At 47.8% G+C, this 11495-nt stretch overlaps 1 protein-coding gene across 1 annotated transcript; it reads right to left on the reverse strand.

The window, feature by feature from the left end:
- Positions 1–1858: 1858 nt before the first annotated feature.
- Positions 1859–10751, reverse strand: FGF23 (fibroblast growth factor 23). The gene is made up of 3 exons (XM_036082116.2): positions 10452–10751; positions 4667–4770; positions 1859–2826 (listed from the first exon to the last, which is right to left on the reverse strand). Exons 1-3 carry the CDS (start codon positions 10645–10647, stop codon positions 2389–2391), a joined length of 738 nt encoding a protein of 245 aa, XP_035938009.1. The 5' UTR covers positions 10648–10751; the 3' UTR covers positions 1859–2388.
- Between the last annotated feature and the right edge of the window lie 744 nt (positions 10752–11495).

Genomic DNA, 11495 nt, shown 5'->3' on the forward strand with positions numbered 1-11495 from the left:
ATTCTGGAGGCACCAGCTTGAGAGAGAAGACGTAGGTTCATTATCTTGGGGTCCTGCTACAAAGTCTCACAGGCAGAAACACTGTGTCTGTGTCAAGTACGTCCTAAGCGGTTCACTGGGATATTGACAGGGTTACTTCTGTGGGTGTTTTCCAGATACAAAATTCTCTCCTTAAAGAAAACACTTTTGAGCTGCAGTGATCGGAAATTCAGTACTGATAAAAAATCTTCCTTGTTTTCAGTCGTTCTGTCTGGATTAATCAAAATTGCTGAGTCCATTTATGAATGGCAGACTATTTTAAAATTCTGATGCTCTTTTTCAATTCAATAATGCTGTCTCTGGATTTTCACAATTCTGCCTTCCCATAATCCCTGTCGTTATCATATCTGACATGCTTTCATGTAACACAGAAAGGAAAAGCTAAGAGAAGCTGAGATAAATTTTATTTTTCTTTTAAACAGAAGGAAGAAAAAAAGTGGGGTTACACTTTTATAAATATCTATAAATACTGAGCGATAAGCAAATTTTCCAAATAAATAAATAAATATTGCCACATGCTAAGGAACGTAGGAAATTGTGGGGACTACTCTGGCTCCACCAAAGGAAGAGCCCCTAATAAATGGTATTCGTTTATAAGATTACAACCAGTTTTCTGCCAAAGTCCTTTTGGGATTTTACATCTAGTTATCAGTATGGGAGCTTCCAAAAGCTTTTAAACAGTATAATATCTCCAACAGGAAATGAAAACTGCGGAGAAAATATTTGCCATGCACTGCTATATAGTTGTATACATAGTTTTAGTGTTTCAGAATAGGAACCAGACCTTAAAACCATCAGGTGAAAACAGTTGTCCAATGTTTCATAAGTAAAAACGGATCGGTTTCTAAGGCTGGGGGCATGATGGCAGTGGGAAAAAACAAGGTGATGCGAAGAAGCTGTTGTTGAAATCTACTTTGCTTGCTAGCATTCTGCTCTGTGGGCGGCCATCTAAATAGAGGTAGGAACATGGGACCCCCTCATAGAAAGACTCCAAGTCAGGTGGTAAGGCTAGGTAGAGGGAGGCTGAGCATCAGGCCCACCTGGCTGGTGCTCAGCTGTTTGGTAAGTGAGGTTTGGTTTTCTTGGGACCAAAAACTGTCTTCAGTAATGCCCCCAGAATTTGCAAGTGGACAAAGACCCAGACATGTCAGCCGGGAGTGTTTAACTCCCTCCATAGCCAGCGCTGCAGAGCAGTAAGGAGAGCCAACAGCGTTGTCTTTGGGTAACTCCTACACTTTGGTCCCCTGATTACTGGACTTCTTTTCCTTTGAGTCCTTGATGCCACTTCACTTAGACAGAAGGACACAATCTGCCAGTCCACAGAAAACCGAACCCAGAGCAGTCCCATTGTCTCAAGACTCCCTCCCTGTGACAGTTACCCTGAATGCGGTACTACTCAGCCTGGAAGTAGGCTTCATCAAATGCCTCCGAGGGGAATTTGAATTTATTTCCATTTTAAAAATTTATTTCCATTTCCTAGCAGGGGAGATTTTCATGAGCCGATGCCAAAGCTCTTCCTCTGGCCAAATTCACTGAAGCCCAAGACAGGGCCCATAGACAGGGTTATATCATGGACCACTTGGGAACAGGCAGGGTCATTCTTGGCCCTCCAGCTCTGGCTGCATAGAAGGGGAAAGAGCATGGCAAGGGGGGCCCACTCCGTAGGGAGGTTGAATTTTCTAGCTTGGTTTCTTGCCTCAGTTGTCTAAGCATTCCAGTTCCGTTTTGACCAGCCCTACTACCAGTCTTTCTGACAGCTCTTCTCCAGAGATGCGCAAGGAAGAGCGAAGCCTTGAGATTAGGACTTTTATCAGTTTGCCCAAGTCAGCTATTAATGCCCTAGTCAAGGTTGCAGACTCAAAAATGCCAACAGGGTCAGGGCAGGTGACACAAACGTAAGGAGCAGTGGAGGCGCTACTGGTATTGGCTCTTCCCTTCACCTTCCAAGCGGTGAACTCGCTAAACCATTGCTTGGTTGTTAATGCTAGACTGATGAAGAAGAGAGGCATAGGGAAGAGAAACTGCCCAGGGTGGTTGGGGGAAGGGTGGTGGTCGTGGTGGGAATCCCTCTCTCCTTAATGAAGGCGAAACTTCTAGTTTATCTTTCTGGGCTTCAAAGTTCGGAAAGGTGGTATAGGTGAGGTGCGGAAGGCGGTGAAAGCGCCATGACTCAGGCCTCAAAGGTACATTCTCGGGGGACCTCGTGGTGGACGGGGAGAAGCCGCTAACTGCCCACTTCACCCCCACCTTCCCTTTCCCTGGACTGCGGAGGGCGCACGTCCCTCCGAAAAGTTCCGAAAAGTTTAGTTTTCGGAAAGACCGCTGGGAAAGGACTCTTTTCTGGTTTCCCTAGATGAACTTGGGGAAGGGTCGGCACCTGTCCACACCCATCCCCCCGGCGTGCGCGTTCACCCGGCTGCCTCTGAGCACCCCTAACGGGTCGCTGGCCACCACACTGTTGTCCTCGGCGCTCGGGAGCTCCTGGGAGCAGGAGGCCGGGGCGGGGGTCATGCGGGGCCTGGGCTTCAGCACGTTCAGCGGGTCACGCTCCGTGTCCTCGGCGCTGCGCGTGTGCCGCCGCGGCCTGGGGGTGTTGAAGTGGATGAGGGGGATCTCGTTCCTCCGGGACAGGAACTGGGAGTATGGCGGCGGGTTGGTGCCCGGCAGGAAGGCCCTCTTGGCCTGGCCCAGGCTGACGAGGAAGCGGTGCTGCGGGGAGTGGTACACGTCGTAGCCGTTTTCCAGCGTCCGCTGTCGGAACCTGCAGCTCTCCGGGCTGAAGAGGTGCTGAAAGGGAGAGCGGTGGGGTGAGCGCCGGGCTGACCCCCGGCCCCCGTGCCCGGCCCCCGACCCTCGCCCGCCCCTCCGAGGTGGGGGTGGGGGTACTGGGCCTGGCTTCGTCTTCCGGGACTCTTTCAGGGGGGCGTCCTTAACATCTCGCTGCTCCCTTCTGCGGGAGTGATCTCTGACCAGTGCTCTCCAAGTCGCCCAAGCAAGGAGCACGGTTGGGACTTGACCCCACAGCCCCCGCGCGCGCCGGTAGCCCCCCGCCGGCCCTGCACGGGGCTGGCTCGGCTCGGCTGGCCACGGCAGGCAGCACTTGTGTGCAGTTTCTGGAGGGACGGCTAACGTCAGGGGAACCCGGTCCTTCCCGCCTCTGCCTTTGGCTGGAAGTTGGCTTGGGTCTGTCTCCTTGCCTGGAGAAAGGAGGGGGGATGGGGTTTGTAGGGTCAGACATAACTGAGGGTGCTCACACTCAGAGATAATATCGTTTGGGATTTAGGGCCGGGAGCTCTGGCAACAGATGACTAGGTTTGAGCCCTCACTCTGCCACTAACTAGTACTGGGTTTTATTGAACACCTGCTAGGACCTTCACATGTTGTTTCAGTTAATCCTCAGACTCCATGGAGTGTTTTTACAGATGAGGACTATCTATATGCCTAAATGTGGTCAATAGAGATTTTAATTTAATGCCTATGTTTGTTCCATGGAGAGTTGTCTACTTGTGGCCAGGTACTGTTGTAGGTGCTGGGACAGGGCAGCAAGCTAAGCAGAAAGTCATTGCTGTCATGGTAGTTCTGGCGGGTCTGTCTGGGGGTAAGAGGCTCCTGAGATGAACAGTCCTACTACTGTATGATCTCAAAATCCTTTGGAATATGCCTGCAACCTGTGGTTTGGGAAATCCTTTGCTTACCAATCTGAATGACGGGCAACCACAGTTGGGGCAGAGATCATTCATGAGAGCTTTATTTTTTTTAGTTTTTTTATAAGATTTTATTTATTTGTTTGTTGGAGAGAGAGAGGGAATGAGCACAAGCAGGGGGAGCGGCAGGCAGAGGGAGAGGGAGAAGCAGACTCCCTGCTGAGCAAGGAGCCTGATGTGGGGCTCGATCCCAGGACTCTGGGATCATGACCTGAGCCAAAGGCAGGCGCTCAACTGACTGAGACACCCAGGAGTCCCCATGAGAGATCTTTAACTGGAGGGAGATCCCGACTTTTTCCAGGTGAGGAAACTGAAGTGGAGAGAAATGAGGGGACCAGCCCAAGGTCAAGAAGGTCTAGTAAAAGAATCAGGAAGACACTAATGGCTTTCATTAGAGGACCTACATACAAGGTGTTGTGTAGGTGTTGTGTAGATGGGTGCCCATAGGTGGTCAGACTAGAGGCTAAGAGCCCAGTCCCCCAGAACAAGACTACCTGGGTTCAAGCTCCAGCTGTATAAACCTGAGCATCTACTACTTGGATTGACTAAATCACTCCGTGAAAACATCACCAAGCACTGCCAATGGAATCTTTATAAGATTTTATGCTCTGGGGAAGAAATGAATTATCTTTATTTTTTTTAATTTTTTATTGTTATGTTAATCACCATACATTACATCATTCGTTTTTGATGTAGTGTTCCATGATTCATTGTTTGTGCATAACAGCCAGTGCTCCATGTAGAACGTGCCCTCTTTAATACCCATCACCAGGCTAACCCATCCTCCCACCCCCCTCCCCTCTAGAACCCTCAGTTTGTTTTTCAGAGTCCATCGTCTCTCATGGTTTGTCTCCCCCTCCGATTTCCCCCCTTCAAGAAATGAATTATCTTTAAATGGTGACCAGCTCAAAAAAGAAACTCACGGATCCAAAGATGTTGCCTCTGAAGTCCATACAGAGGTACCTCCTGCTCATCACACCTGTTATCACCACAAAGCCGGCATCCTCTGATCTGATCATCAGGGCACCTATGGAGAAAATCATCCAGGTCAAAAACTGGCTGCACATCCAATTCCTATGTTTGAGCGCTTCCTGAAAACCCACCCCCATGAAACCTCCCTTGATTGATTTTAAGGGCGCTGATGACTTCACTTCACCCTCCCTTGTACTTACTTCTTCAGCTTCATTTCTTCTGATTCTCCCCTCCAAACAACCCCCCCCCATCCCATCCCCCATTTGCCTCCTACTTCCTCCTCTTGTCTGTACGGAGCACTCTGAACTCCCAGCATTTTTTCTCCTGTGCTGGACACATGTTTCCCTCTCGGCCTGCACTGTCTTTACTTCCCTGGTTGCCTGGCTAATACCTTTTAATACTTGTGGTGGTCATCATGTTCTCGAAAGCCTTCTGGGCTTATGCAATTCTTAAATCTACACGGAGATGTCCTTCAAGGATCCAGCTTGTGTATAGAGCCTGATGCTCCACCCAGGTGTCTGTATGGTAGTCAGTGATCCATCACCCAACACCCATTATGTATCAAGAACACTTTTAGAATTATCTTCTCCTCCCTTCTCTGCTTATCAAAGTCTCTCATCCTTCAAGGCCAGGCTCAGATGTGACTTTCTATGAAGACTTTCCTAATCTCCCTGATCAGAACAAATGCCCTCACCTTTATTACAGAGTGTGTTTCATTCACCTGGCCTAAACTAAGTTTACATTATATAGTGCCTCCCCTAGAGTGAGCTTCTTGGGAGCAGAGGGTTTATTTTTCTGTGTCAAATAGATACCACAGATGCACAGAATTTCTTCTTGGATCTTCATGGCTGCTCTTTGTCCCTTTCTCGCTTGGTGGTGTCCCCTCCAGTGCAGTCCCTCATGGTCTTTCTGTGTCCCCACTCAACAACCAATCTCCAACAAGGGCCTAAACCCCACACATACTACTTATACTTTGAATAAGTGATAACTGCCTGCCCTTGTGGGGACTTGCAATTTTACCAACTGCAGTGCATTGCTCCAAGGACTAAAGTCTAAAGCTTTCCGTTTTGTGGCAAGAGTATCATTCAGCAAGAGTTCCAGCCCAAATGCTGTTTAATTATATGACATTTTCTGCTAAAAATCATTTCTTTAAGTCTTTGGAGTCACTTGCATTTGCTTACCACAGGATTTCCATGTGCATCTCCTTTGGCCTCACAACCCCCTGGCAGGTGTTTGAATTTCTGTTCTAGAAATGTAGTATGGAGAGGTTGAAAATGCCCAGTATCTGTGCCCAGGAAGTGGGGGAGCCTCACGGGGTGACTTACACCTAGGTCTCCCCTCTTTACCCTGTGTAGGCTCAACTCAGAGACCTCTGAGGAGAGTAGCAGACAACACCTAGACTCTAGCAGAGCTTCATATGGACTGAAATTGGAATGATGTGGGACAGAGAGAATGAGGGTAGGAGCAAGCCCAGAAAGAAGGGAAAACAAGAAGGCCAAGGAGAAACGTTAATTTGTTTCCAAGTTTAGCTAAGAGTTAGCCTTGAGGGAAGCTTCTGGAAGTGGGGTGGGGTATAGGAGGTGCAGAGGATATTTAAATTGCCCCATAATGAGGTCTGTCTATGGGTCTCAAATATATGGCTAATTCTATGACAAGCCCTGAAAGAAACAAAGGAATGTGTAAAAAATAAGTTTTTGTCCTGATGAATTTTCAGTCTAACTAGAAAAAAATTACACATAGTCCCTGTTTTTGAGTGGTTGTGCTTTAGGTACTTTACAGATTTTAAATTCTCAAACAACTGTGATCTGGCAAATCTTATTAGTATTAACATGGGTAGTAGCAGCATCCCAATTTATGTGCAAAGGGAACTAAGGCAGGATTCAAACGCAGAACAGCGACTCTAACATCCTCTTCCTCCAACCCAGAAATTAACCTCCAATAAAAGTCATCACCCACCTGAGGAGACAAAATCAAGTGCCAAGATATATGTCGCAACCGGTGAGAACCCCAAGTCACGCTGCCCCTGAGCAGGTCAGGGAAGGGGCACTGAACCAGGAACGAGGGCACTTGGATTCTGGTCCCAGTTATGCGACTTCCTAACTCTGTAGCCTTGGGCAAGTCATTGTTTTAGCCTCAGGTTCCTCAGCTGCGTATAGAGAATGACAGTAGCTGGCCTGCCGACTTTACAGGGTTCCGATCAGAATCGAAAGCAATCATGGTTGGAAAAGTTACCTTTTTCAAAAAGCGTTGAGCAAATGGAAGGCATTAGGTAGCATGCGCTGGCCTGCCGTTTATGACAAGCCCAGACTTTGGCAGCCACGCGGGCCTCATGCTTGGGGTCAGTGTGGGCAGTGTGTGAGCCACGTGTGCTGCTGGGCCCCGGGGCCCATCCCAGGAGCAAACAGCCTGGAGGGGAAGAGCGAGCAGCTGCTACAAATGACGCACAGCCTTGAGTCAAACCAATGGGAGCCAACAAGAAAGTGCAGAAAATGGAAGAGACAGATTGCCTTCCCTTTGCCTGTGCGGAAGGTGTGTTTTCACAGGCAGGCAGGTTCTAGGGCAGAATCTGGCAGAAGGAAGGCACAACACTGGTTTCTGGAGCGACAACCTGTTGCAGCCAGGTGGGCTTAATGGACTGGCCTGTGATCCCGGAAGAAGCATGGGGTTGGGGTCAAGGTGTCCTCTAGGTTACCTCGAGCCAGTGTAGTCCTTTAACCTTTGTTTTTCATAGGTAGTGGAATCATTTACCTCGTTTGGTCCTCTGGAGGATGCAATGAGATAATATTTTTATCCATAATAAAAGCACTTTCTAAATGCTAGTAATTTTACTATTGCCACTTGCCTCCACTCTGCTATAAAAGTGGAAAATTATCAGGGCACCCAGGTGCCTCAGTTGGTTGAGCGTCCAACTCTTGATTTCGGCTGAGGTCATGATCTCAGGATCCTGGGATTCATGCTCAGAGGGGACTCGCTTGAGGATTCTCGCCCTCTCCCTCTTCTTCCACCCCTCCCCCCATGCTCTCTCTGTCTCTCTCTCTCTCAAATAAATAAATCTTAAAAAAAAAAGTAGAAAATTATTGGCTCTGTTCTAGCCTCATGCTGGTAAATGATCAATGAGATGGTAGATGTAAAGTGTTTCGAGCTCCCCAAAAGAAAGATAATATTTTGCAAGATTAAAGAGCCCCAGGATAATTCAGCTTCAAGTAAAGAAAGTGCCAGTGGGGAAAATGGAAGAAGGAAAAATATCAGGATCTTGGACGTGGTATTAACCACGGGTAATAAGCATCTCTTCTGCTGTTTCTATGAAGCAGGGATGGTGGGGAGTGGGAGGGTGGCCTCCTTCATAGTAGGATCGGAGACTGACGTTGGAGAGGCTCTCTGGAAGTGGGGTGGGGTATAGGAGGTGCAGAGGATATCAGTGATGTAAGTCCCAAGGGAGGTTATAGCATCTTACAGGCAGGTAATGTCACAACCGACAACCCAAAGAAGGGTTGGGCACTCAACTATTAATCAAGAACTGACTAAAGCACAATGATCATATGAACCATATTTCACCAAGAAATGTATAATTAATTAGGAGGGAAAAAACACCACACACCTTCCATCAAGTGTAAGCAAATCCTTCACCAGTCTGTGAATTACTTATGCTACTTATCCACATGCCTCGGTGTTTCCTCTTACCTTTTTTACTGAGTTTTGACCTTTGTGTATACATTTATTTGGGTAATACACACAATGACTTATTTTAATAGTATAAAGGGTTATATAAAGTAGGACAAGTAAGTCTCTCCCCCCAACATGGACCCCCCCCCAGCGTTGCCCTCTGCTGGTTTGTGTTAATTTCTAGAGACACAATGCTTAGCTACTGTCTACATCTGACAAAACAAAATCATTTCTAAAAAAAGTCTGAAATCATTTCCCTTCATTTTGCTTCTTCTCAATCATTTTAATTCACTTCCAACTGGTATGAATGCCTTCTCTGCGCCTGATGCCGGTAGATATTTGAGGGAAAAGTTCTACAGCTCAGGCTGCCTGCTTGTAGGCAGAGCATCGCACACAGCTCACCACAGCTGGCCCACACTGTCTCTGTCATGCTCCAGGGGACATGTCTTTGAGGGTTCCTTTCAGTGAAAGTTTCTGTTAAATATCCCTTGAATAAAATGAGCAACACTTTGGACACATCAAGTATATCCAGATTTAGTTCAGATTTTTGCCATTAGACTCTAACCTGGTTTCCAAAATGTCGACTCCTGAATCCTACTAGATCCCTTTTGAGTTCTGGAACCTGCCTGGTACTTGCAGAGAACTTTGATCCCTCCTCTCGTCTCCTGTCACATCCATTGAGCACTTGGAGAGGCATGCACGGCTGGCTCTGCATGTGCATGTATCTTGCTACAGTTGGGTTTTTTTTTTTAAGATTTTATTTATTTATTTGACAGAGAGAGACAGCGAAAGAGGGAACAGAAGCAGGGGGAGTGTGAGAGGGAGAAGCAGGCTTCCCGCTGAGCAGGGAGCCCGATGTGGGACTCGATCCCAGGACCCCGGGATCATGAGCTGAGCCGAAGGCAGACGCTTACCAACTAAGCCACCCAGGCGCCACATCTTGCTACAGTTTTAGGGACTTTTGATTCCACACAGCAGGACCACAGAAAATTATCGATTAATTTAGTACAGCAAGGAGGGCAAATCATTATTCCCATAAGAAGTTTCCTTTAATTAAACAGAGACTGTGATTACTCTGTCATTCCTTTCATTTGATCTAGATTGAATCAGCTTGCATGCTTCTGTATCCTCAGTGTAACTGTGACACGTTCTTCTAAAGTCGAAGACCTTGTCTTTTTCAATATTCATCCCCCCTCTCTCCACAGAATCCCCTATGTAGGTGCACATGAAGGGGCCCTCATTTGAATCACAGCTAATTGATCAACTGTGGATTGTGATCCATCTTGTCACAAACCTAATCTTTAAAATCATTCCAGTGGCCTCATGTTGCCAAGGAGTTCCCAACTAGCTTGATCTGCTACTGAGTGGAAATTTCAGCTCCACAGAGAGGAATCACCAACTGATACCAAACTGGTACCTCTGAAGCCCCCAGTAAACATGTTGGATGGATGGATGCATGCGTGCATGGATGCATGGATGGTTCATGCACTTGGTCAGACCCATCAAGACAACATACCTGGACAGTTTGTCTTTAGTACATTTTTCCTGAGAAGTTTTATAAGACCAGAATATTAGAAGCTCAGAGTTGGAAAGAGCCCCTGAGTCCATCTATTCCAATCCTTGGTCTGATGCAGGAATCTTCTTTATAACCTCCATTGTTAGCCTTGTCCAAAGTTTATGAGCCGAACTCAGTATCAATGACCTATCTAACTTTTCTCCTCTCCACTTCCTTGCCTTTCGGTTCTGTACATTTTTGGATTCTTTGGCTAGAACAAAGTGAGAGTGGCTGCTATTGTGGGAAGAGGGATTGTAGTTAAGACAAATTATTCGTGTTGGGAGAAACAAGTAAATGCTAATTAAGGGAGTGGAAGAATCTTCTCCCTGGGTTTAAACACACACAGGCGCGTGCGTGCACACACACACACACTCACAGACAGATAAGTGGATTCTGGGCAAGAAGTTAGGACGCTGGATTGGCACTCTGGTCTAGCCCAAGGCCTCCCCAGGTCCCTTGGGGGCGGGTGGACAGAGGAGCTCCCCATCCTTCCCAGCCTGAATGAAGCCCCTACTCACTGTAGATGGTCTGATGGGGTGTGCCATCCACATGGCCGTCCTTGTGGATCTGCAGGTGGTAGCTGTTCCTGCCGGTGGCCGTGTACAGGTGGGTCAGGCCACCCCAGCTGGAGCCGAGCAGCGGGGAGGTGTTGGGATAGGCTCTGACTACCCAGCACAGGACAGACACCAGGAGCCCAAGGCGGGTCCCCAACATCGCAGCGCTCTGAATGGCTAGCTGGGCTTGAAACCTGACACTGCCTCCCTGAGCCCCCTGCCTGTGCCTCGCAGGCCTTTTTCTCTTCTTTGTGGGTATCTGGCGTGAGGATCCTAGGCTGGATTCCCTCCTTTTTTCCCTCGGACTTTTAAAGGGTAGCCCTGTGACATCAAACAGGAAAAACTCTGCTGTCCACATCCTCTGTGTTGTAACCAGCCCATTGGAAGAGAATGCAGAGCCCTCTGAGGTGCACGGAAGGCACGTCGTTCCAGACACACACACACCCCTCAATTTCAGGCCAGCGCTCCAAAAAGTGAGTGATGTGTGGGCAAAAGTTATCTACGACTCTGGGTTGTCTGATGACCTGTCCCACTTCCACCAGGAAATGTGAAGGCAGCCAGCGGTTCCGAAAAAAAAAAAAAAAAGTCCAGCTCCAGTCATGCAGTCGACAGACTCCTGTGCAATTAATCTCCCATTGAGTCTACTCATTTTGGTTTTCTCTGTCCTTTTAATTCCAATCAGCAACTGTGCATCCGGTGCTTTCTCTGTGCACAGCACCAGGTGGGTGTCTTGAAGGTACAGAAATAATACAGGACACCATCGGGCAGAGGGCACCCTCTGAGATCCCTCTTCATGAAGACATGGGAGCTGGAAATAGAGGTCCAAAAGCCAAAGTTGCCATCTTGGGAAAATTTCAAAATAGGAAGAAAGGAAGCCAGGCCTTGAGGTCACTGCTGCTTTATGAAATTCTGAGGTTTGATTTCTCAGTTTTCCTAGTTTGGACTGCCTAAGGGCAACTAAACCGGTATTATGGTCTCTCCAACAGTATGGAGACTAACTCGGAGACA

This window comes from Halichoerus grypus, chromosome 6, assembly GCF_964656455.1.
Source record: "Halichoerus grypus chromosome 6, mHalGry1.hap1.1, whole genome shotgun sequence".
Classification (NCBI taxonomy): domain Eukaryota; kingdom Metazoa; phylum Chordata; class Mammalia; order Carnivora; family Phocidae; genus Halichoerus; species Halichoerus grypus.